The sequence below is a fragment of the Coloeus monedula genome (genome assembly GCF_965178545.1).
Source record: "Coloeus monedula genome assembly, chromosome: 14".
Lineage (NCBI taxonomy): Eukaryota > Metazoa > Chordata > Aves > Passeriformes > Corvidae > Coloeus > Coloeus monedula.
The window spans coordinates 17,617,320-17,641,567 of record NC_138794.1 but is presented as its reverse complement, the minus strand read 5'-3'; the positions used below and the strand labels follow the sequence as shown (position 1 = coordinate 17,641,567).

The following is a 24,248-nucleotide window of genomic DNA, read 5'->3' as shown; positions in this document are numbered from 1 at the left end:
GGTTAATTAGCACTTACTGATTTAGAATCTCTCTGTCTCATTGAAGGGGCAGCCAGGTACTGCTGGGCACTTATTTATGCACTGCAAGATACTCACAGGGGTGAGATGGAGGAAGTGCACGTCCAGTCCTTTTTTAGGCTCAACTGAATTTCTTGTGCAGCTGCTGAATTCAGTGAGATGATCCAGCAAGGAGCAACCTTACGAAAAGAAAAAAAGAAAGCCCTGTCTGGCTCATCATCCATTTGCATGACTGTTAATGACCGTTAGTGAGGAAGAGGTACTGTTGTGTAGATGGGAATGAAGGGATTAATATGGCAGCTTCAATTTAAATTGCTATAAACTGATGTAAACCAGCATGAGATTGCAATTAGGTGAAATAAGCTAAGTGTTTTTATCTGTCCCTACAGGGAAAGTAGCCCATCAAAACCCCAAACAAGAGTAAATCTATTTTCTGCTGGTTTAATAAGCTGAATCAGCTCTCTGAAGGATCAGATGAGTGCCAAAGCTGGCATAAGAGCCAGAGCAAGAAAATGCAACTGAAAATGAGGAAAGGAGAGGAGAGCAAGACTTAGCGTTTCCCTACCAGTAAGGTCTTAGATTGACTTACACACTGTGCAAGGCTTTAGTGTCAGCGTCAGCTTAAGTCAACATAAATGCAGGCTGTGGTCAGAGGGATTGAGGACACATTCTTTTGATTAGTAATCTGAGTGTGGATAATTTGCAAATTATTAGAAAATAATATAACTTCTTAATTTAAAGTGAAGAGAAAATTTTCACAAAATGCTGAAAATGGATCTAGGAAAAAATATAAAGTAAGACTGCGCCAGAGGCAAGAGTGCCTGGTAAAAGAGAAAAATAGAAACCATAGCTCACTATTGGTGTTTGATAGCTGTTTATCACCAGAAAACCTAAACACATTCCTAAGTATTTATTAAAGATGGTTAATTTTGGGAAGTGCCGATCACAGCTGCAAGCATTTAGTCATGGGCCCAGGGCAAGAACATATTCAAGAATGCTGGCTATTGTAGACATACTTACGTTATCACTGACTCAAAACATTATCTAAAATACTCATAGGACAGCTGACAAATTTTTAGAGCTGTTACTGATTGCTTTGGTGGTGTTAGGCCTTTGAAAACATGCCCCGGTTTTCTTAAGGAGAGTGTGGAAATGAGACCAGTGTGTGCAGCTTCAGGATACAACTTTTCTGTGTGGAAAGATGCCAGAACACACTGGTAGACAATCAGACTGTAAGTTAATACATGCTCAGAGGCAGCCACTGTGGATTTGTTAAAAGCAAATCTTCCTGTGAGTGTCTGCTTTTGTAAACCAGAGAAAAGAAGCAGCTGCAACATATCTTTATTTTGGTAAAGGCTTTTGCATATTCCAGTTTGTGTTAGTCCTTTTCTACTTGTGTAAGTGCACTGACCTCTTGGTCAAGGTACTCCTGAACATAGAAGATTGGTGAGAATGGTAAGAAGTATTGAGGAGAAGAGAGTTGCAGATGCTATGAAGATCAAGATTAGCTTTTTCAGCAGTACTCAGTACGTTAGAGAAATTACTAGAGTCAAAGTGAATAAAAGGAAATTCACACACTCAAGTCCTAAGAAGTGAGGAAAAATTTGCAAGTGCAGAATGCAATGTATTTAAAAAAATGGCCTGGGGGTTAGTGATCTAAGCAAAGTGAGCATAATTTTAACAACACCACCCCCGCAATGCTCTTGCAAAAAAGGGAAATTAATTTCTATGATGCATTAGCGTCAGCAGTGTTTATAAAATGGGAGAATTCCAGTCAGCTGTACTGGGACCTCAGTAGGAGTAGACTGTCCAGTTTTGGGCATCACCATTCAAAAAAGATTTGTTATCCTGGAAAACATCCTGTAGAGAGGAACAGGAATAAAAAGAAAAAAATGGCATGAAGAAAAGTTGGAAAACCACTTTAGTCATAGCAATGAATCTGTTTGTATAACGTGCTTCTCTTGTGATTGTAAATGGCTAGGTTGTCTCTTATAAGGCATTATTTCTCTTACTCAGTGTTACAAATCTGATTTTCTGGCAGACAAGCTTTTACTCCAGCAATAATGCTTATCGGCTCGCCAGCCCATCTGTTTCTGCTTCTCTCAGTAGACTGGTACTGTTTGGCACCCAAACAAGCATTCAAACGCCGGTGTTCCTGGATATCTGTCCTAGCCAAAAAGCACAAAGTATTACTTGAAATGGACTTAACCTAGTTAGACAACTGCCAGAGGAGTATGGCACTAAATGATCAAGCTGGACACTGGCTGGGATGTCAGCAAACCTTTGAACCTTTTTGTAGAAGAAAATTAATTCTTCTGTTGCCTTCTCTTCTCTGTCTGTTCCTTGGCTTGTTCTTGATGGATGAAAGGTGAGGTGAGAGGAGCCCTTGTAGCTAATCCACCCAAATGCTGGATTTTAAATCTGAAATCTGCCAGAGAATTAAGCAGTGGTTTCCTTCGAGTGTCTGCAAAGCTTCCTTATAAGGGCACAAATGCAGCAAACTGCTTGGGATGCAGCTGCCTGTAGAGCAACTTGCTACATAAATGGAAGGAGGAGTTAGAACACAGCTCCTCTTTTTCTTTTAAAGAGTTTGAAGTTTTGTATGCAGAAACGGGGACTTGCCCTATGTCAGCTTTGTGGGAAAAAACACCAGCCAAAAGAATGAAGTTGAGGGGAACTCTATACCCTTGGGAATTTTCCTGAGTTTTAGGCAAGAAACTACATACACGAAGAACATATATCCTGAAGCGACTATTGATCTTGTTAATTATGTTACTATTCTTGTTGTTAAAAATGTTTCTGCATCCTCTGTGAATGAAAAAAAAAAAAAGACTTATAGGCAGTTCCTGCATTTCTGTTTGATAAACTTTTCCTATATTATATTTTAGTCAGATTGTACCTGTTTTGCTAAGGCTTCTGAGAGGACAGGATCCCTGTCAGCGTTGATCTGTCTGGAGTGCTGGTGTACTGTGTCCCGTTCTGGGCTCCCCAGTACAGGAGAAATAAGGAGCTGCTCCAGGGTCTGGCAAAGGGCCATTGAGAGGACTGAGGCCATAAAGGACTGAGGACTTTCTCATGTGAGGAAAGGCTGAGAGAGCTGAGATCAGGAGGGTGCAAAGGAGACAGATGCCTGTGCCAGGAAAAGGGGTGGTGGGTACAGACAGAAACACAGGAAGTTCTGGCTGAACATACGGAAACACTGTGAGGGTGACCAAGCGCCGAACAGGCTGCCCAGAGAGGTTGTGGAGTCTCCAGCCTTGGAGATACTCAAAAGCCATCTGCACGTGGCAGCCTGCTCCAGGTGCCCTTGCTGGGCAGCAGGTTGGACCAGATCATCTCCAGGAGTTCCTTGCAACCTCAGTCCTTCTGTGATTCTTTGAATCCCCAGCAGAAAAGAGGCCTGTGAGCAGGGCTTTGAGTGCTGCTTCAAGGAAGGGAAAACATTATAAAGTGTTTTTATCTATACTTAGTATGCATCACATAATTCTGGGAACAGTAGAGTACATGTACTGAAAGTCAGAGGTTTCCTAACTATGACTAGACTTAGAATAAATGTATTATAAATTGTCTGCCAAAAGCATTTATTGCAATTTCTTTTAAATTTTACTGCAGATGATTTGGGAGGATATTTATCTAGTGTTCTTTTGAATTATTTTTGAATTAATTTGTGCTGATTCATTTTGAATTGCAAAGATGAATAAATATTTTACATGCTAACTAAAAACTAGCAAAAGACTCATCTATCCACTTTTTCTCATCTTATGCTGCCTTTTTATAAATCTGATTTCTGTGTCCAGTTATTGTATTTTATTGATACAATGAAAATAACTTAAGTGGAAAACATAAAAGGGACAAGGCATATCAGTAACAGAATTCCTTCAGCTTTCAACTCTTCCTGCTTGTGTTTCTCATTGCTCTCTGTTCTTTATCTGTTTGTTGAACTGTGGCGATTTAGTGAGTTGTGGTTTCAGTTTCTGTCTGTATTTCCTTGTATCATGTTTCCTGTCATTTTGCTTCACATGGTAGACCCCCCTTCTCTAATAGACTATTCTAACCTCTTGCAATCCTTGGAAGCAATAATTCACTAAGGAATTGGTGCAGTACAGAGATTTATGCCTCAGTTATCATGTGCAACATTTTACATTTGTTCTTGCAAAAACAGTTTGTGCAAGTATGGCATAAATCTGAGACCCTGAAAGTACTTTCTTTATCAGTTGCTGACAGCCCCAAAGGCCCTTCCTTCCTCAGGTTTTCAGGCCCAGATTAAGGGACCTCCTTCTCTTTGAGCTATAGAAGCTTTTTCTCCCTGTGTGGCAGACTTGTAGATTTTGGTCTGTCTGGCCCTGTTCCCCATCTGTCCATTAAAGCACTGCAGGACAAGAGAGCATGTGCAGTTCACTGATTTGCATCAGTACAGTGCTACAGCCTCTGTAGCAAGGATTGTAAATCAGTTCCCATTTGTGCATTCTGTCCTGCATTCCATGCAATCCCATCTTCAATGTTGTTGCTTCTTTTACTTCTAGCCATCTCAGTCTCCAGGTGGTTGGACAGGCTGATTGTTGAGACCTGCCTCTTTCCAGGGCTTTGGGTTGACTTGTCAGTTTTCCTGCTTGTCTCTGGAGTGGTGAATTCTTCTCTGTGTATTATAGAAAGTCCTTCTCCAGCTGTTCTGTTCAGCTCTGGCATCTGGACCGGAGCCTATAGCTCTGGTTATGGTGAATAACCAAAAGTGCAGCTGAACTGCAGCTGAACAGCAGCTGGGCGCTTCTGGTCCTGCTGCTGGCACAGGTTATTCTGTCCTCTGTGTGGTCAGATCATACCACAGCTGCTGTGAACCCCTAGTGCGAATGTCCATCAGCACTCACTGTCTGGTTTCATTGCTCTAGTTAAGCCATTTTTTATTTCTTTTCTGAGCATGCAGAACAATTCTGAGCAATCTAGAATTTACTCTTTGAGGTGGTCTTGATTGTAATGTACAAGTCTTTGAATACATCCCTTTTATTTAGGAATAAATAGGATATATATTGCTGAATAAAAATGTTTTCCCCTTGCATCATAAATCAAGTGACTGTTTCTGTGGGACCAGAACTGGGGAGATGTTTATTCATTTCTAAAGGCCACTTTAAAGCCTTTACTTATTTCTAATCAGTGAGCCATTGCAAGCTTTTATCTTTTGTTTTCAGCAGTGTGCCTGTTAAAAAGGCAGCCCAGCCAGCTATATAATGTGTTGTCACTACATTTAATGGTGGAGATGAATGCACACCAAGCCAAGGAAGAGCTGTTTTGTTTTAACACACACACTGGTGACCTTGGGTACAGTCTAACTTCTTCCCAAAGCTCAATAGTGAACTTAAATGGTTGCTGCAGGGTGTAAGCTTAGAAATATTTTTTTTCAGATCTATTCAGGTAGAGCTGGAGGCTCTGTTGTAAGTTTGGAGACATCCCAAACTGTGTCCAGCAAATACCCACAGTGCCACCCTCGCTGACTCCAGGATGCTTCACACTTGAGAAGTGAGAACAGACTCTGACCCACCTTTTTTGCCATGTAAAAAGTGGTAGAATGAAAATTAGCGTCAACCAAAAGTAGGCTGTGGGGAGAAAACTGTTTTGAGGATTTTTTTTCTGAACACAGCTTTTTTTGTTTTCACTGGTTGATGGGCAGCTGAGTTGATTTTAAAACTACTGCTCTCTACAGGGGTAAGTCTTGTTCTGCCTTTATTGATTAATTTAATAGAAAATTAAACCCTCATTTTCTTCCACTGCTGTTGCAACTGCTTCAGTAAGCTCAAGGAGCTGACTGTGAAAACTTCTATATTTTCAAACACATCAGATTCCCGAACTTCACTGCACATTCTTAAGTGTTAGTGCTTATACAAGGGACATGAGTGCCTGGTGGGTTTCAAATTTCTGCAAGGGCAGATCAGCAGTCTGGGTTTAGACTGGATTAAAGTGATACAGAATCACAGCCTTAATCCTTGAGTGTTGTACATGATGCATAAACATATACCAGCACCTGTGGGGACAGAGCATCATAAGTAAATGAAATTTGCCATTGAATTTATCACCACATTCCCTCCCACCCTCGTTTGTGGTGGGGAAGATGCTGCCAATTTTTCCTTTCCTACTTCCATGCAAAGTAAATAAGGAATCCTGCTGACAAAGAGAGCACATCCAGGAATGGGAAAATGCTTCTGCATGCATCCAGAAGAATCTTTTAAAGGAAATACAGCTGCAGGATCTGTAGTAGTTACTGCTGCAAAGACAGTAAGATTGGTCTTGGGCTTCTGAATATACATGATGGTCTCTGCATGATAATGGCAACTTTTCCAAATCTGCGTGTGTTCAGACAGGACTGACAAGAAATAAATGTTTCTGTGTCTAGAACAGATAGAGAAAGCAGCTTTAGGTTGTCTTCAGATACCCTTCTTGTGAAGGGCATGCTGAGTAAAATGACAAGAAGCCTTTCCTCTAAGTCACAACAGCTCTGATATGTTCAGGTCACCTGAAGAGCCTTCTGCTTCTACAAAAACAGGAGAAGTATCAGAGCCTTTACCAGAGCTTTGTTTCTTTTCTATTTGCAGTTAGTAATTAATGTTATTGAGAGATGTGAGAGAACAGTCAGTAATGAGAGCAGCATTTGGGAACTGGTAACTGAGTCTGACTCACAGGATTTGTCATAGTGCACAACACTACAAGGTGTAGTGAGGTATTGCATACAGGCAGGAGGATTATGGGTGTAAATAACCCAAATGTCTACTGAGCTTTACATTGTCTTACAGAGTAATTGATCAGACATGCATTGTTTCCTTGCCAAAATGTAACATAAGTTATTCAACCAAATGGGAGTGTTGGTGGAATTCCTGCACAAAGGACTGTGTTCCTTGTGATGGGTGGTTTTCTTAGCATCCGTTTAAGAGGCTGAAGCAGGTCTGTTATTTTTTTCTACAAAGTCCAGCATTTGATATTGGCAATCCGGTTTATTATAAAACAGTACATAGTGTCCCTGAAGAACCTTTCAGCATAACGATCTTCCAGTGGGAAGAGATGTTACTGTATTTTGTGGTTGTTCGGTTGGTTGGAGTTTTTTGGTTTTTATTTCAAAGGATGATGGAGCAAGTGCAACATACTATATGTTGGGTATAGAGAAATCTTATGGCCCTTTACACTGTCGTAAATGTTAATCATGCCATGTGATAAGGCTATTACAAATAGAGTTGCTGGATCCTTGCAGATAAAAGCATGTGAACGATGTATTTTATTGCTGTAATTTAGTTTGCAAGAGCTAGATCAGAGCCACTTCCTACAGACTCATTTGGATGCTTTAGTGTGAAATCCACTCAGGTGGAAAGGTCTTACATCTACAGATCTTTGACTGATTTGGTGAATTAATGGCAGAGTTAGCTGGGAGGAAAACAGGATATGAGATCTGCCCTCAAATCTGCAGTTAATTACCTTCACGTTTCTGTGGCCAGTGCCTGTCTCCCAGACAACTCTAGCGGAGTCTAGTCTAGAGTTGGAAACAGTATCCTTCTTTCAGCTGCTGAAGGGTATGGCAGAACTTCAGTATAAATAGATTGACAAGATAGTGAATTCTGTCAGCAAGAAGTGACAGGTGTACTTTGTGTTGGTATTGCATGTTATAAAGAGACAAATCTAATATTAGATAAAGTATAGAAGCAAATCTTGGCGGTTAAAATAAGCAGGGATTGTCAGCTCCTGAATTCGAAGTGTTGTCCACAACGATCAAGTTTTGCCAATAATGAGTGCTTAATTTTGTTGAAGACTAGAACACCATTTCAGTATTCTAGATTTTAAAAAAGAAGGTAGCCCTTAGATGGATATTTGACTTGAAAGGTTTGCTTTCTTTTAAATGCTTTTAAGCTGCTTTTTCTGTTGTATTTAGAAGCATCTTTGTAGCTGTTATTTACAATGGAGAAATCAGTTGCTAGCGAGGGAAATGGCTATTGCATCTTGAATTACACAGTATTTATGAAATGTCAGGGTGAGCTGTGGTGAGCAGCTGAAATGTGCTTAGATCAGTGGATATCCAGTTTCCGGTATGGCACAAAATATTGCTGTGCAGGGAGAAGACATCAGTTTCCTACGATGCAGAAAAAATGTGTTTCTGTGTTTCATTTCATGTGTTCTTTGTGGCACATCATAATAATGAGAAAACGGATGCCTGTAGATTATTTTCTCATAGCTTTTGAGTTTATTTACACACAGGAATCTGAAGTAGTTGAGTGTGGGGCTGGCTGTGGGGCTGCTGCATCTAAAGCTGGAAAATGAAGGGGTTGCTGAGGCATTGCTTTCTGTATTACTGCTTTCTTTATGTTCTGCTGTCACAACATGGTAATCTCTATATCTAATCATTAGTATGCCTAGTGAGCAGGCAGGATTTTTTGTTAAAAGGAAAAGAAGTCACAAAATACAGCTTTTTAATATATACAAGTAGTGCATGTGATGTACTGAGAGATCAGAATACACTCTGTTAATACATAGGACACAACAAAGGAACCACTTTCTGCCCTAAGCAGTTTATGATTTAGGTGTAAGGCTAAGCTTCCACATATGATAAGAATTGCATTTTATAGTACATGCCTTGGTTCAGGCCTTCTGTGCACATGCCTAGGCAGTGCCTAAACGTTACATACACATAGTGTGAAACACTGCTCAGTTACACACCTCAGGGAACACATGGCTGTTGGTAGCAATTATGCTGGATACTGCATCAAAGCCCTCTTCTTTTCAAAAAGATGGGAATTTGGTGGGCTCAGACTTGTGCACTGAAAACAACAATTAGAGCTGCAAGACAAATTTGTATCTGATTACTGTCTGAATGGAATTGGTTATTTAAAATTGGTTATTGGCTGTTTGTTTCTGCTTGTTTACAGGTTGCACGGCCGATACCATGAAATGGCACCAAACGTTGTGCCCATGGACTATACAAAGGACCCAGATGTTAAACTACCTATGCAGCTTATAATAAACATGCCTGAGCTAAAGGTATCACTTCTGACTGCTTACAAACGGTATATTAACTTCTGTAGCTCGTCTGCCAGACTTTTTGCCAAGATTGATATCCAGAAGCACTCTGGCATGCTGAGGTCTTCCCCTTCCTGCTACTGTTCAAGGGCAAAACCAAACCCAGAAACTGGAAAATATTTAGGTGAATGTCTTTCTTGCAGAGATAGTTGGGGTAGATGTTAAAGGAAATGAATAGGAAACAGAATTAAATTTAGCTATCGTTGCCCTTTGTGTGTATCCCCCATAGAAGCCACGTCCCCCCAGGGATCTCTGTGTGAAGAACTGGTTAGAAATCGGAAGTTCTTATCTCAGTGTGTTCATAGGAAATTTGCTAGCAGCATGCAGAATATTGCTAATAAAAAGTAAAGGTTTTCCCCTTTTTTCTCAGCTACCTAAGCACAATTAATATTATTTTTCTTAATTATCAGGAGTTTTCATTTTCATGGAGACATTACATGATAGGAAGTGGAGAAACAGTCCATGTAACTGCAAATGAGAGAAGCAGTAGGTATAAAGCAATCAGTGCAAAAAAAATTGAGACAATATTTGTTTTTATTCTCAATTCAACAATTTAATATGGTTTTAACAGGACAAATGTGGATTTTTAGCATTTATTTTTTAAACAGTTCATTGAATTGTGTTTTGTCACACAGTCTATTTTTTATGTATGCTAATCAATTGATAGCTATGAATTACTATTATGTGGAAACAACTATGTGTTCAATCTGATAGCTGCATGAAGAATTATTAAGCTTTTTAAGAACAATGCGATAAAAACCTTGCAATTGATACAAGGTCACATAATTTTAATGATCTAGAAATTCTTCCTTAGTGTTGTATTTTTTTTTCAAATATCTGATATTTTACAAGCAGAAACAGTGCTTTAGAAATTCAGTTGTGGAGGACGCTAAGTCAACATGAAATGAAAAACATTTAAATTAGATTTCAAGTTGAAGTTCACGGAACTTCTTGTTCCTTTAATACCACACTTGTTGTGTGTTTGATTCTGAGACAACATAATTCATTGAACAAGAAGCACATTTTGTTAATTTATGTTTGTTAAAAAGTGCTTGACCAGCATTTCATATAAATGGAAACATTAAACACATACAAGCATTTAATTCAATAGAAAACCTTGGAAAAGTTTTATCCTTCAGTTATTCTTCAGACTCTGATTCAGCAGATGCCTATGGACAGCTTATGTTTCTGAAGAAGCTGAGAAATAATTTAGAATTCTTTTTACAGTAAGCACGGGCTTCTTCAGCAAAATATGTTTATGCTTTTTCTAATGGCATTGGTATTCCTTAGGGTTTACATTATCATCTATGGGATCTTGATAGCACAATATGAAATCCTTTGGCACAGTTCTTTGATTCCTCGGAGTTTAACTGCCAGATGGCAGAGATTTGCTTTGTGACAAATCAAGGCTAAGCTTAGAAAAGGAAGTGAGAAATTATGATCACACAGAGTCTTTCTGGTTTCAGTGATACAGGACTGAACACTTAAGGAACAGTTCATTCTATGAGAACTTTAGAGATGGAAGGTCTGGTACTTAAGCTGATGTACAAACCAGAAATTTTATACAGGATCATATTTAGATTGAGATACAGGAGCATATCTTGCTAGCTTAGCAAATTTAGGTGGTAATGATAGACTTCCTAAGAGACTTCCATACATGAAGTGGATCATAATCTATCTTCTCACACCACAAGTCTATGAGCCTTTCTGACACTGCTTTAGAAGATATCTCCAGGGTAATGGAACTTGACTTTATGAAAATAACAGGACAAATTTAGTGTTGAATTTTGTACAGATCCTCTCTCAGGTCTCATAAGCCTGTAGAGGAACCTTAGAAATATTGGTGTCAAACCACTCAATTTATTTCAGGAATTCTAGGAGCTCACAGAGAAAAGGGCTTTCAATAGCTACTGAGCTTGTTTTCAGTAAAATCACAGTAAGAGGAGACTAGGTCTTATTCCATAACTCTTTCAAAGCATTGACACTAAAAGATACTAAAATGCCTGGGATCTTTGTTATAAACTGGGGTCCATCTTGGTCATGAAGCATTTTGTGTGCACCTGTGCAGATGGGGGTGAGGGGGAAGAGTTTGGTTTTTTTTTTTTTTTTATATGAGCTACATACTAACTCCAGCTCATATACCAAGAAAAAGAAAATATTTAACCTTTGCAACTTGACCAGACTGCCTAAAAAATCATTATGGTGTTTCATTTCTTCAGTAAATTTTCATCAAGGTGAAGACAAAGCCAACATTTACATCTTACAATAGAAATAAATGACCTGAATGTCTATTGAATTCTAATAAAATTAGTGCTAATTTCAATGCACCTGGTTTTTTTCATATACACATTACATTTCTAGTTACTGGCAATGTTGAGCTCAATACCACTGCAGGTTCTGACAAACGGATAGAATCAATAATGCACTTTTCTAAATTAGATTCTGCTACAATAAAGAAAGGTCTTTACCTCATGCATTAATGTTTTGAGCCAGGTTTTTTGTGTTTCAAGGAAAAAAAATGCTGATGGTCATTCACTTTAATTGGTAATGAATTATTCACTAACTTCTGATTCTTAAAAGTTGAAAGTCAGGACAAGAAATAAATAAGTAAAGAAGGGAAAGGTACTTTAAGTTGATTAGGTCTACCATTACACTGAAGTTAACAGAGCTACTTTAGTCCATCAGTTTCATTGCAGTCTCTGTTCTCTAATTTGGACAATCTTGGTTACACAGGCACCAGTCTAATAAATTAACTTTGGGGCATCTGGACACCTGTGAGATTGCAGTAATTAATATTGCAAAACTGTAGCCATGATATTGGCTGTTCAGTGTGGGATCAGTGAGAAAGCAAAAGTGATATTTTTTTCAAATTAAAACTGATTTCAGTCACATTATGCCTGTCATTTCCACAGAGCTGCAGGTGGCAATATAACCTGGTGCCAGAGACCCCTGTGACTGGTAGCAGTGGGTGGGTGTCCATACCCACATCTCAAATTGTCTGCCTCTTCCCCCAGAGTGTGGGCTGTCTGTGGGTATTGCAGCGCTGAGCAATCCTTCTCTCAGGAGTTGGGCAGCAAAGGGCTCCTGGAGGGGAACCATTTTTGTTTCACTCCCTTTACAGTCTGTTGCTTTCTGGGTTTTGGCTCACACAGGAACTTCATTGATCCTCACAGGCCTTGTCATTAGCTGGGGAGTGAGGGAGGCAGTTCATAAATCCACTGCTGAAATGCGATGGGCAGCAGGCACAGGAATCAGACAGGAGACGGGAAGGACACAAAGGGAACAGTGACTCCACTGCACATTTCAGAACTAATGTTAGCACCCTATTTTTAGTAAGGTTAAACATGAATGCATGCAAGTTGCTTCAAAATAAAACTACTTCCTACAGTGTTAATAGGATGAGGTTTTAGAAGTGATTTCAGTGAGTCTTCAGGTTCAAAGCTTTCCATGTAATGGGAAATGACACCTGAGAGAGTAGGGTGCTATTCTTCCCAAGCCCCAGCCCTACTCTGGCCAATCTTTGCCTCTAGCTCATCTTAACATCCTTGGCTGCATTCTGTTAGCTGTTTCTAGTTATGATGGGATGTTTTACTCCCTTCAGACCACTCTCCTTGCTTCTCTGAAGTCCCTTTTTACCCAAGCATCTCAACTGTGTGTGCTCCAGGTGTCATAAGTGAGGGCTGTTTTCTCTCTGTTGAACCCCAGACCTGCACCTCCCTGAGAATCTGCAGCATTGTCTGTGCAGTTCCCTGACACAGTTAGGAATCAGTTCTTGTCACAATGCCTTATCATCCCATGACGTACTGTTAAGTTCTGTAATATTCAAGCAATTCTGTACACAGCCAGAATCGTTCATTATTTGGCTGTTTTGACTTCAGTAAAGAGTCACTGCTGAGCTTGTGCTTCTGTCTTCTGACAGAACGAAATGGTCTTTGCTCTTAAGACATTAACATATCAATTTAGCTCTATCTTAGCCTTAGTTTCTGCAGGAGTTTCTTAAACAGTACCCTGCAGGCACTGCAGAGAAGTTTGATGACGTTAATATAATCACAGACACATAAAACCCAAGTTATTGATTTTGAGGAAGAAGAAAATTAAGAAAAAAAAACCCTGCAAAGAAACTTGCTTTTATCTGCTCCAGGAACAATTTGCTATTGGATTTATTATTCTTCCCTTCTAAAGCACCAGTGTTTCCTATGGAGCTTTGGTAATGAACAATTTAGCCATTTTTATATTAATGTTTGTCTAATAGCAGTTAATGTTTGGGGGTTTTTTTAATAACTCCTGAAATTTGAGAAAGGTTAGCTTTTTACTGTTGCTGAAAAAGTCCTGATTAAAGCATCCAAAAGGATTCAGACTTTCAGTAGTCTGCAAAACAGACTGCTTTGTGCTTTGAGATATGTTCTCTAAAGTCAGTGGGGACTTACATTCAAATACAAAAGAGAATATCATCATTGTGTTTCTGTGGATATGAGAATTAAGTAGCATTTTGTAATGACTCTCCATATCTCCAACCTAATTATTTTGGCCTATCTTCAAACTTCACTTGAAACCTTTTATTTCCAAAATGCAGTCAGCTTGTGGGAATAGGACTGGATGCTTGAAATTATTTCCTGAAGCTACAAAACAGATAAGGCAAAAGGCCACTGAAGTGCTTTCCTAGAGTCTGGGATGGAAACTAGAGGACAGGGGAATATAACAGGTGATTTAGCTGCAATCTCAGGAATAAACTCTCTAATAGCTTGTTAGAAAACAAATGGTTGTGTTTTCTTGTAAGGTGTTATAAGTCTATATGTTGGAATAGATGCTGTGTGAGATTTAAAAATGCACAGAAACACAACTATCTGAGTAAAAGAAGTATTTCTTACAAAGATGGATGGCACAACATCAATCTGCAAAACAGCAGAGTTGTTTTTCAGTTATAGCAATTTATTATTGCAACCCTAGGGTATATCACCGTGTCTCACAGCCGTAGGGAGGAGGAGGAGACAAGATCCAGCAGGCAGGAATTGTGCAGCAAGATTGATTTATTTAATTATTTTACAAACTCTTTTATAGACTTTTTTCTTCATAGTCTAATTGGACAAAGGATCAGCCACCCCTTGGGGTGATTGGCTAAAATCCTAAAACACCCATTGTCAAAATATTTTTCTACTGTACCATAAACAAGAATTTTCAAGGCTGCAGGTGTTTGGTTGCTTACATACTCTGCTACCTCTTCTGTGAGAGAGAGAAGTCTCTCACGGGCTTAGAAAATAGCAAGAAAATCCTTGCTAGCAGCATTTTTGTATCTACAGCAATTCTTTATTGTTTCTGTCTCCTCTCTCATTTTTATCATGAAAGTACAGTAAAAGATTTCTAAGACAAGTGTAAGTTTCTAGTTTTAAAAGGATTCTTTTTTCAACAATTAGTGCTTATGGGAAAGCAATCTAGGAAAGAACAATATCATTTTCTCCTTTGCTCCCTTCCCCCATGGCTCTTCCTTTAAATATGATGGAATCCTAATCTGTGCTCTTTAGAGTAGAGGTAATGAAATTACAGAAAGGATGTGAAAAGTATCTGTGAAGGTAAGCTAATACTTTCCATTGTGTAAGCCACAGATATACTGCCTGAAGACACATAATATGAGAAAGTTAAAGGAAAGAAATCAATATGAGGAAAGATTTTATTTTTCATTTTGGTTTTAGAGATCCATTTGGCAAAGAGTTACTTAAGAAGTATGCTTAGGTCCATTTAATTCATTCTTAATTTTCATCTGTATTTTCAAGATCTCTGACATGCCAAATAAATAACTCATCTTTTGCAACTGCAATATGCTTATTGAGTCAGTGAGATCCTGCCTTTCTAATGCACAAAGTCCTGGGCTTGATATTCACTGCTGATAGGGATATTTGCATCTGTGTGCACCTGGTTGGTTACCCAATGCTGCCTCTAAGATGTCAGTTTACTATTGTTACCATGCCACCTCCTTCTGATCAGGTTTGTTCCAAAGAAAGCTATACAGCATTTTAGAAATGAAAAATAAATTTCTAACATGTTTTGATGTCCATTCTGTTATTTGGCATTCTCAAATATTAAACATATAACACACCATTTTTGTGTGCTTTTAGGAAGAAAATGGGCCTTTTCATATATTTCAACCCAAATGAATCTTACTTTGGCTTATTTTTAAACTGACATTTTGAAACAATAGAAGCAATTGTTCTTGTCTGCTTGTCACTGTGTGTGTATCTCACAAACAGGTACACGTGTATCCTACACACAGGTAAATATATATTCCACAAACATTTCCAGGCACATTTCCAGGCATTTAAGTGAGATACTTTAACCAGAGCAGTACCCACAGATGCACACCTGCTGTACCTACACATCATTCATGAGACATGAGTGATCACTGCATATCCTCTTACAGTGAGGTTCTCTCAGCCATCTGCCTGGTTCTGGGGTGTTGTTTTTCATTCTGAGGCTCTGGAGAGATGTGCCCCTGCTGTTTTTTGAGGCAGCTGTCTTTTTATTTTCAGGAACCCCTCTTTTCTATTCTATTTTTGTTTCATCTGGCCTGGTTTTGTCTTCATCTGAACAGTGAACTTATTAATCTCCTATCCTTTGAAATCTGTACGCCTTTTCCCTATCATGGAATTTCTTCAGTCATCAAACCCTGCAGGAGAATTTGTATTTAGTATTGACTACTTTAATGGGCTGTCATTTGAGCCTACGGTTCCATGGTCCCTACTTCACCTGTCCATTAAAACAGTCTTGTTCCTGGCCATTATTTTTTCAGTCTCCACAGTTATGCCAAAAATGTATTCTATAGATGCTTTTGTTCTATGTGTGAATTATCAAGAAAGAATTCAAGTAAACTGAAAAATAACATTTTCTGGTCATTTGTCTCTCAAATACAGCTGGTTTTTGAAATTTCACTTAAAATAATTGGATGGTTTATGAATACCTGTTGGGTAATTAAATTTACAGGAAAAAAAAAGAAATTAAATGGATATATGATTGAACTTCTGAGCTTTCACAGTACTTCTCATTTTAAAGCCAAACAAAATGCTGTATGCATATTAAAAATAGTGAACTTGATATGCACCACAACAGCTGCTTATATTTATGGATCAATATGTTAATCAGTGTCTTGGCTTCAGATAAGATCTGTAGCACAGCTTTGATGAGATGCTGCTCACAGCCCAAGTGATGTTTGTGTTCTGTTCCTATTCAACTGAATTGAATTGATTTTCAGAGTTTTATAGATACAGTTACAAATTAGTGTTAGGCTTTTTACATAGCTGTGAGAAAGATGTTGGGTTTTTACTATAAAAACATTTGGTTTGGCTTTCGGCGTAATAAAGCAGCTTTTCTTATGCTTGCTTGTGTGTTTGTTGTTTTAGAATATTGTTGTATTCTAGGGTGCTAGAAATGATCTCAGGATCATCTCCTGTGGAAATTAAATTCATTTAAATCTCTGGAATTTTTAGTAGTCCAACCACAGGTTGGACATTGACGTGTACCAGAGAAAATAAAAGGCCAGAAGTGCTACTATGCAGCAGCAAGGACTGCTGAAACTTCCTGCCAAAGCATACAAATGTAAATTTTTTGATGCATTTTTGGGAAAAAAAAAGAAAAAGTTGTCTTCAAAGAGCCAACCATGCAATTAAATATTCATTATCAGGAAGTCTGCAGGGTTTTTTATCTTCCAAATACCCATCTATATATGTCTTTCACAGGAGAATCCCTTCAAAGAAAGGATTGTGGAGTCTTTCTCAGAAGATGGAGAGGGGAGCCTGAGCTTCAATGACTTTGTGGATATGTTCTCCGTGCTCAGTGAAATGGCTCCCCGAGAGCTTAAAGCAATCTATGCCTTTAAGATCTACGGTACTGTATGGGGGTGCTCTGGTGTGCTTTTTGTGCTTTTTGTGTTTGGAGTAAAACAAGTAGGACTCTTGGTGATCTTTGGTTCTTCTGTTGTTTAGATTTTAACACAGATAACTTCATTTGTAAAGCAGACTTGGAAAAAACCCTCAATAAGCTGACCCGGGAAGAGCTGACAGCAGAGGAAATCACTCTGGTTTGCGAGAAAGTGATAGAAGAAGCTGACATGGATGGTGATGGGAAATTAGGATTTGCAGATTTTGAAAACATGATTTCCAAGGCACCGGACTTTCTCAGGTATTATTTTAAGAAAAAGGGAGTCTCTTGCATACTTCCAGGTATTTTTCTAGGATATCACTGTGCAGTCTAATACAAGAAGTGTCAGACATAAGTATTTTACTAGAGATCTGACTAGGGGATGACATCTTACCTAACTCAGTTTACTTTTATAGGGCATATTCCAGTTCTCTCCTAATTTAAGACTAAGAATTCAATGACTTTTAATTATCACCTTCCCTGCCCCTCCACCCCTGTTGCTGTGGTTCAGGAAAATATTTTGATCTGTTATCAGCTCAAATTCGTTTTTTTCTTAAGCCCATAGCAAGGATCCCAGCTGTCTGCATAGGAATGTGTGTAAATATTGTATACATGTTACAAATATACACGGAAACACATTGAACTGTTTGATCTGAGAGAGTGAGAGTGGTTTTTGAAGAACTTTAAAGTGTCCTGCAGAACACAGAATAGTATTTCTTTCATGAATGAAGTTTCTGAGAAAAGACGTTAAAGGGTTTGACAACAAAGCCAGGAGCCCATGATTCCTGTGAACCTTGAGAAACATCAGCTTCTGGAAAGGAGACGCTCAAAGTTAATGTGAAAGTCTTTTATACATTTCAGGTGTTCCTTGACTAATCAAGTGTATCAATGGAAACCCTTTTAGAACAAGATACACATCATCATTATGGTGAGGCTCAGCTCAGTAGGTATTCTAGTATTTTGTTTACAGATATTTCCAGCTAAGAAAACATTTCCTTTATACTGCTATTTGTGTAGAAGCTGCTGGGGTCAGGTAGGGTTTCCTTTAATCAATCAAAAGGCTCTGCTGCACCTACAAATCCAGTAGAGAACAGTGATCAAATGTGAAGAATTGAAGGCAGATCTGAAGATTCAGCAGAAGTTGCAATTTCAGAAGTTTCCTGTGCCATTTACTGCTGTGTTGTAGAGGCTTGCAAACTGCTGACTGAGAATTCCAAGCTGAGGATGCTATGCAGTCCAGTCATTTCCTGAGAAAGTTGCAGAGAGGAATGTTTGCCAGTGGAATGACTGTCACAATTATTCTTCTTTTCCAGTTTTGTGATGTTTTGAGAAGATGAGGAAATGAGTGAAAATCACTGAGTGTTTTCCCACTGGTTTAGCCACTGATCTGGGTATTCATCAGGGCAACATGATGAGTAAAAAGTGGGATGAACTGAGATGTGAAGTACTATAGATTAGGTAAGAGAAAGTGGAAAGTACCAACGAAATCAAAGGATGAGGCTGCCAAGGGTTGGAAGACTGAGCATCCAGTTGCTCAGTTTAAACACACATACTTGGATCCATGTTTGTGACAAGACACCTCCTTCATGTCTGAGATGGCAATGTGCATGTTTAAGGCAGATGTTTTGCATCCCTGGCTTCAAGAGAAATCTTCTCCCTCTTTTCAGGTTCAGGAGTTTAGCCGGGTCATGGAATTCATCTCTGAAGTCCTCAGGCCTAAGAGCTCCTGATGACATAAAAAAGGGTCTCCTTCCACCTCCTAACCAAAATACTGGTTTAGAGCCTCTGACCAGGCAGCTTCTGTATAACAGCAGCTTCTATGGGGATAACAGTACAAAGAAAACCATTTCTTAGCTGGAAATATATGTAAAGAAAATATTAGAATCTCTGAAGAATCTGATGCTTCTCATGGTTCAGCAACATGTGTCTTTGAAGCTATATTGGAAAATGAGAGTGTAATGAAAAAAAGTCTCAGAGTTGAGAAGAGAACATGTAGGTTCTCTAGTTTGGTTTCTGTTTTAAACCGTTAACAGCTGCAGGAAAAGAAAGTGACAGGATCATGAGACTACTTTTATCCAAACCAATCTATATGGAAGATTTGATACCTCTGCCTTACTGTGGTTTACTCTTCATTTTGCCTGTAAAGGTATTTTATTTTTTCAGAACATTGTTAGTCCTATTTTTCCTGTATGCAGTGCATCACAGACTGACATATTTGTTAGTACTGAACTTCATGTTCTGAGGAACTTATTCTAATTTTTAAAATACTGTGTAAATGTTGTACTCTAAAGAGAGAGAGTGATTTGACTTTTGGAATGGATTCATTGAAATTTATTGCCACAATAGGTACACCAAAGTCTGACTGGGACTGAACCTAAACAAGCATTCTGTGGCAATAGCCAGTGCCTGCCAGCATGTGACAGACTTTGTGACATGGGACAAGAGTGCAATTCCTGTAGCTGATCTCTCACTACAAAAAACCCAGTTCCTGTTCATGAAGTTCAATTGTGCCATAACAGTCTCGGACACTTTTCCTATTCAGTTACTGAAACAATGCTTTCTTATATCTTTGTGAATTAAGCTCCAGCTCTATTCCTGGCCTCTCATGTTCTTCTCTTCTGAGTCTTCAGCTGTAATGGTTGTCTTAAGTGATAGTCTAGGGCTGTGTGCAGCCAAAGGGCAGGCAGGGCTGTGCAGCTTCACTGCATAATCTAATACAGAGCATGCAAAGCATAGGAAGTGTCTTAATAGCAGACCTGTCACCAGCCCTATATGTCAGTGGTAAACTGAACTAGCTTCTTACTATTGCAAAAATATATAAAAACATGTTTTCACCTACAATAAATTGTCCACTTGAAATCTTAAGCAGACATGTGGAAGAAATACCAACCCAGCAGCGTCCAGAGACAGTCACAATTTCATTTGTTTTTGCATATCTCCACTTTTTGTGCCCAGTTGAATGCACTCCAGAATTTAAATTCAAGGAAGCACAGGAGTCTAATGATTTACACTTCCAGCCGCTTAGCAGCTGTTAAAATAGAACACCTAGGAACCAAAGCAATAGCCACATTGAAAATGATTGCCAGTAAGCAATTGGAGATGCTGAGTAATTGCAGTTTGCAGGGATTTTGCTGTGAAGCCTTGGACAGTCAATATTTCTGAATATCTGATCCCAGAATACCCTCCTGTCAGCTGGTATGTGAGCCCTTTGAAAATGCTGAATAACTTACAAGGCCCTGGATGATTTTTTTCTGTAGTAAAGGATTTCTTACTCTGTTTTTTTCCTTTTCTCCCCACCAAAACCACCTCTTCATATTGTAAAAGGAGGAAATGTAGGATTCCAGGCAGTTAAGTTTTATCCCTGGCTCTGCCATTGCTTGAGCAGGTGATCTGTACAAAGCCATAGAATGCTTTGTTCTCTCTCCTCCCTTACATAGGACTGGTGCTCACCCAGCTTGTGACAAACAGTGAGAGCTTTCATCCAGCTGTAAATTATCATCATCATTAACATGAGATTGGAAGTTGCTGAGGAGGAATACCTTCTTTACTCTGTGGAAAACCTTTGAAGGCCAGATTCTTATAGCAATGTGTACTCAGGTTTTAAAGCACTTTTTTTTACACACATTGGGGTTCTTTTAAGCTGTCAAATTATCATGCCTACTTAACATACACAGCAGGCGTTAACTTTGGCACCATGATCCAGACTTTGACCTGGTATGAGCTGAAATTCATCCACTCTACATTGACTGATTTTTCTTATCTCATCGCTCCTTTCTCAAACCTTTACTTAATGACCCTGTGTAGGTTTAATCTCCTACAGACATCCTTTGCCAGTTTTGTGCTGCTGTCAGGCAAATGAAGATGCAGTAAAGTCTGTTGCTTGATTTGCACTGCTGTTGTTGAGGAATTTTTTCCAGACTAGAAGAAAACACTGTTAATCATTAACCAGGGAAGATCTATGCAGCTGGCTGTTATCCCAGAAGCTGGACTAAGCCGTAAATGATAATGACAGTTACTAGTTCAGAAAATTTGATCCCAGTAGTTTTATTTCACTCAAAATTGTTATCATCAAGAAGCTGCTTGTAGTTTAATGGAAGCACTGGCAGTTTGAGCTGGCACTAGCTGAGTGTTCTGTTCTACAAGACTGGTTACGTTTTGCACAGGAAATTGTTTTATAAATCATCCTGGAAGTTTCAGCTTATTTGAATGCCTGAGGGTGAAGCATGCTGTAACAGTATGTAATGGGGTTTGAGAGGAATATGGCATCAGTAATACCTGGGAGCTGCCAGAACTAGACAGGGAAACAACACATTAAACAAGATGATGGCATTGGAAATGCAGCATTTCTGAAACCTTTGTGGGCCTTGGCCCATACACCAGTTCATGTTGTGACTCCAATCCTACCAAATGCTGAAGTAAAGGAAGGTCCCTTATAGGGAATGTGCATCTCATGAGACTGTCCCAACATACAGATTAATTAGTTCTTAAGGGCTAATAGTAGAACTGGCGACAAACTGGCAAGAGATGCTTAGCAATGAAACAGTGGAAGGAAATAATTTTTGTCCATATTTTTCACAGAGTATTTCAGCTGCTTCTTAGTAAAAAGCTGAATCTTCAAAGGCCAAAGTGACACTCTGATAAAAAAATAGAATTTTTTAATCTGAACAGCTTGCTGTTCAGATTAGACACTATGAATAAAGGAGAAATATTTTTCTAATTGTATGGTTGTACACTAAAAGTTTCAACGGAAATTTTGGCTATTCAAAATAGAAATAGATTTCCAGTTAGGTGGATTTTGATGGATTTTTTTGAGGAGTCATGCCTCAAATATTTTCACATACAATGTTATGGATTTTCAGCTCCTAGATATTACCTGTATGGGTGTTATTTTTTTAAGAGCTTGGATTAATATAGTCCCTAAACATTTCTTGAATTGTGAACAAGATATTTATAATTCTTTTATTTAAAAAACCTTAGTGCTAGTAAACTATTTGCATCACTATCTGCTTTCTCTCACAGTACTTAGGCTGGTGTGCCAGGCTGTATACAGCATATCTTTTACTGTCACCCAGATTGAATAAATTCCTGGAGACAAAGGTCCCTATAGTGAATATGAAATTTTATCTCCTCCAAATACACACCACAAGTTTCCTTTAGTGAATTTCTGATTCAAATCTAATAGCTGTAATTAAGTTAGAGTATTCTTTTGGTAAAACAAAATCCAAAAAGTGTGCATCCAGAACCCTTCAGCCTCTCAAATGTTCCAAAAAGGTTTTCTTTCAGAGTAGGCAACAAGATTGCAGAATTTACATACAAAAATACATAATAGTCTCTTCTCATTTTAGTCACTCAGGAAAGAAACTTACAGTTGATACTGTCATGACAGAGAACAGAGCTTGCTGCCTATAGGCAGTGAGGTTTCAGCACACCCTCTTTAAATTGTCTCTCCCTGTCCTTCTGAGATGCTCAGGAGCTCTTCTGAAGACTTGTGGCAGATGTAAGACATTCTGCTTGCCTGTATCACAGAGCAAATAGAGGATAACAATCAGGATCTCTTTGTCCCAACAAGAGAAAAAACTTTACCTGCCTAATTTGTCTTGTTTAGAACCCAAGAGCTGTGCCATAGCAAAAGTACCATTGGGAAACATTTAGCTCTACTTGACATCCAATAAATTGGGCAATTTACACCTGATTTAATCCGGTATTGAGCTTGGCCCCTGAGCTAAAATTTTTAGAAGATGAAATTTTCTCGCATGAAATTTAAATCTCCTCAAAGTGTGAAAGAAGAAAGTAAAATTTTTTTACACAACACCTTCCTTTGTGTACTTAAAGGAAAATGTTGTGCATAGTGACAGATGTGTTTGTATGTCTTAATATTTTTCTTTCTTTTGCAGTACTTTCCACATAAGAATCTGAAGATGTTTCTGCCAGCCCAGCCTTTCTGAATCTCAGGCACTCCAGGGCCTTTGGTCCTCTAATGAGGGCTTCTTAGAACTTAGCAGAAAGTACTGAAATAATTCTGGTCCGCAAAGAGACAGAAGCATCATGTGATCTAATGGATATTTGGAACAGTCACATTTTTATCTTCACTGCTGGCCAAGCACTCTGGCAAAGATGGTTGGTTGTTGGATTGTGGTTTTTCTTCCCCCCTCCCCCCCTTTTTTTAACAGTCAGAATCAGAATATTATTAAAGGTATTTCCACGTAGTTTTTATATTTATGAATATTTAATACTGCTCTTAAAAGTGCAAAAAAACCCAAAAAAAGATTGAGAGAAAGATTAGCTTTGGTGTGTTTTCCAAGAGTATTTGAAAGAAAGCATGGGCCTTAAATAATGAGATGCCTCTATCACTGTGTCATACTGCTGGGGATCTTGCATGGAGAATATCTGAGGTGAAAGAACTGCAGTCAAGATCAAGCTCCTGGTGTTGAAGACAACCACAGCCCAGGTTTGCCTTTCAGCCACCGAAATGGCAACTGCTGGGTTTGGTGCTTACCTTCAACCAATATTTTATGGATTGTTGTGTCCTTATAAAACTTGAAATATTTGCCTTTTGTATATGATAACTGCATATGTGAGTCATTTCTTCCCAAGATAAATGTTTAAATTGTGTCCTTATTCTCCAAGGGACTCCTGCATTTTACTCATTCTATGGGCTGATAATGTTGAATGGAGGAACACAGTCATCTGTAACTCATGAAGAAGTTGAAGAAGCACAGAACTACTATTAAGGACATGAAAAGACATTTTCTTTCTAAACAAGCTATGCAATCTCTCCCATAAAATGCATGAATGCAGTTCTATGTTTCTCTTTCCCCTCCAGCTGGAAATCAGCTAGATCATTTTGTTTGGGTTTTTTTTACTTCCAGTATTGTTTAGGTACTGGGGCCTGAAGACAATCATATGTGTATTAATTACTGTTCTAACAGTCAACAGAAGGGCTCTGTCACTTACATGGCTTCTGTATCAAAGTCATCACAATTAAAACTTTTGAAGCATTCTGTTGTGCTTTGAGAATTTTTAGGCAGACCACAAACTAATTTCCTTTCTGATCATTTTTCCAATTACAATAAAGTTAAATCTTTCAAAGGATGAAATGTGTTATATAGAAAGTTGTTAAAGTAGAGAACCTAACCCTTTTATTATTTCTGTAGGGATGGAGATGCTTATCTACCTTGGAAACTCTTCTGTGTGGTGAGCTTGCAGGGCAGCTTGCTGTTCAGATTACGCACTATGAATAAAGAAGAAATATTTCTCTAGCTGTATGATTGTACAGTAAA

General features: G+C 38.7%; 1 protein-coding gene across 18 annotated transcripts in view; it reads left to right on the top strand.

The window, feature by feature from the left end:
* Positions 1-23,967, top strand: part of CIB2 (calcium and integrin binding family member 2) — a 40,794-nt gene extending 16,827 nt beyond the window's left edge. For 17 of the 18 annotated variants that reach the window (XM_082290796.1, XM_082290795.1, XM_082290793.1 and 14 more), the window contains 4 exons: positions 8,913-9,024; positions 16,788-16,935; positions 17,034-17,229; positions 22,863-23,967. In XM_082290796.1, coding sequence (XP_082146922.1) covers positions 8,935-9,024; positions 16,788-16,935; positions 17,034-17,229; positions 22,863-22,884 — 456 coding nt within the window. In that variant the 5' untranslated portion in view covers positions 8,913-8,934 and the 3' untranslated portion in view covers positions 22,885-23,967. The remainder of the gene's footprint in view (positions 1-8,912; positions 9,025-16,787; positions 16,936-17,033; positions 17,230-22,862) is intronic. The other variant, XR_014226816.1, reaches the window with a different exon arrangement.
* The last annotated feature ends 281 nt before the right edge of the window (positions 23,968-24,248 follow it).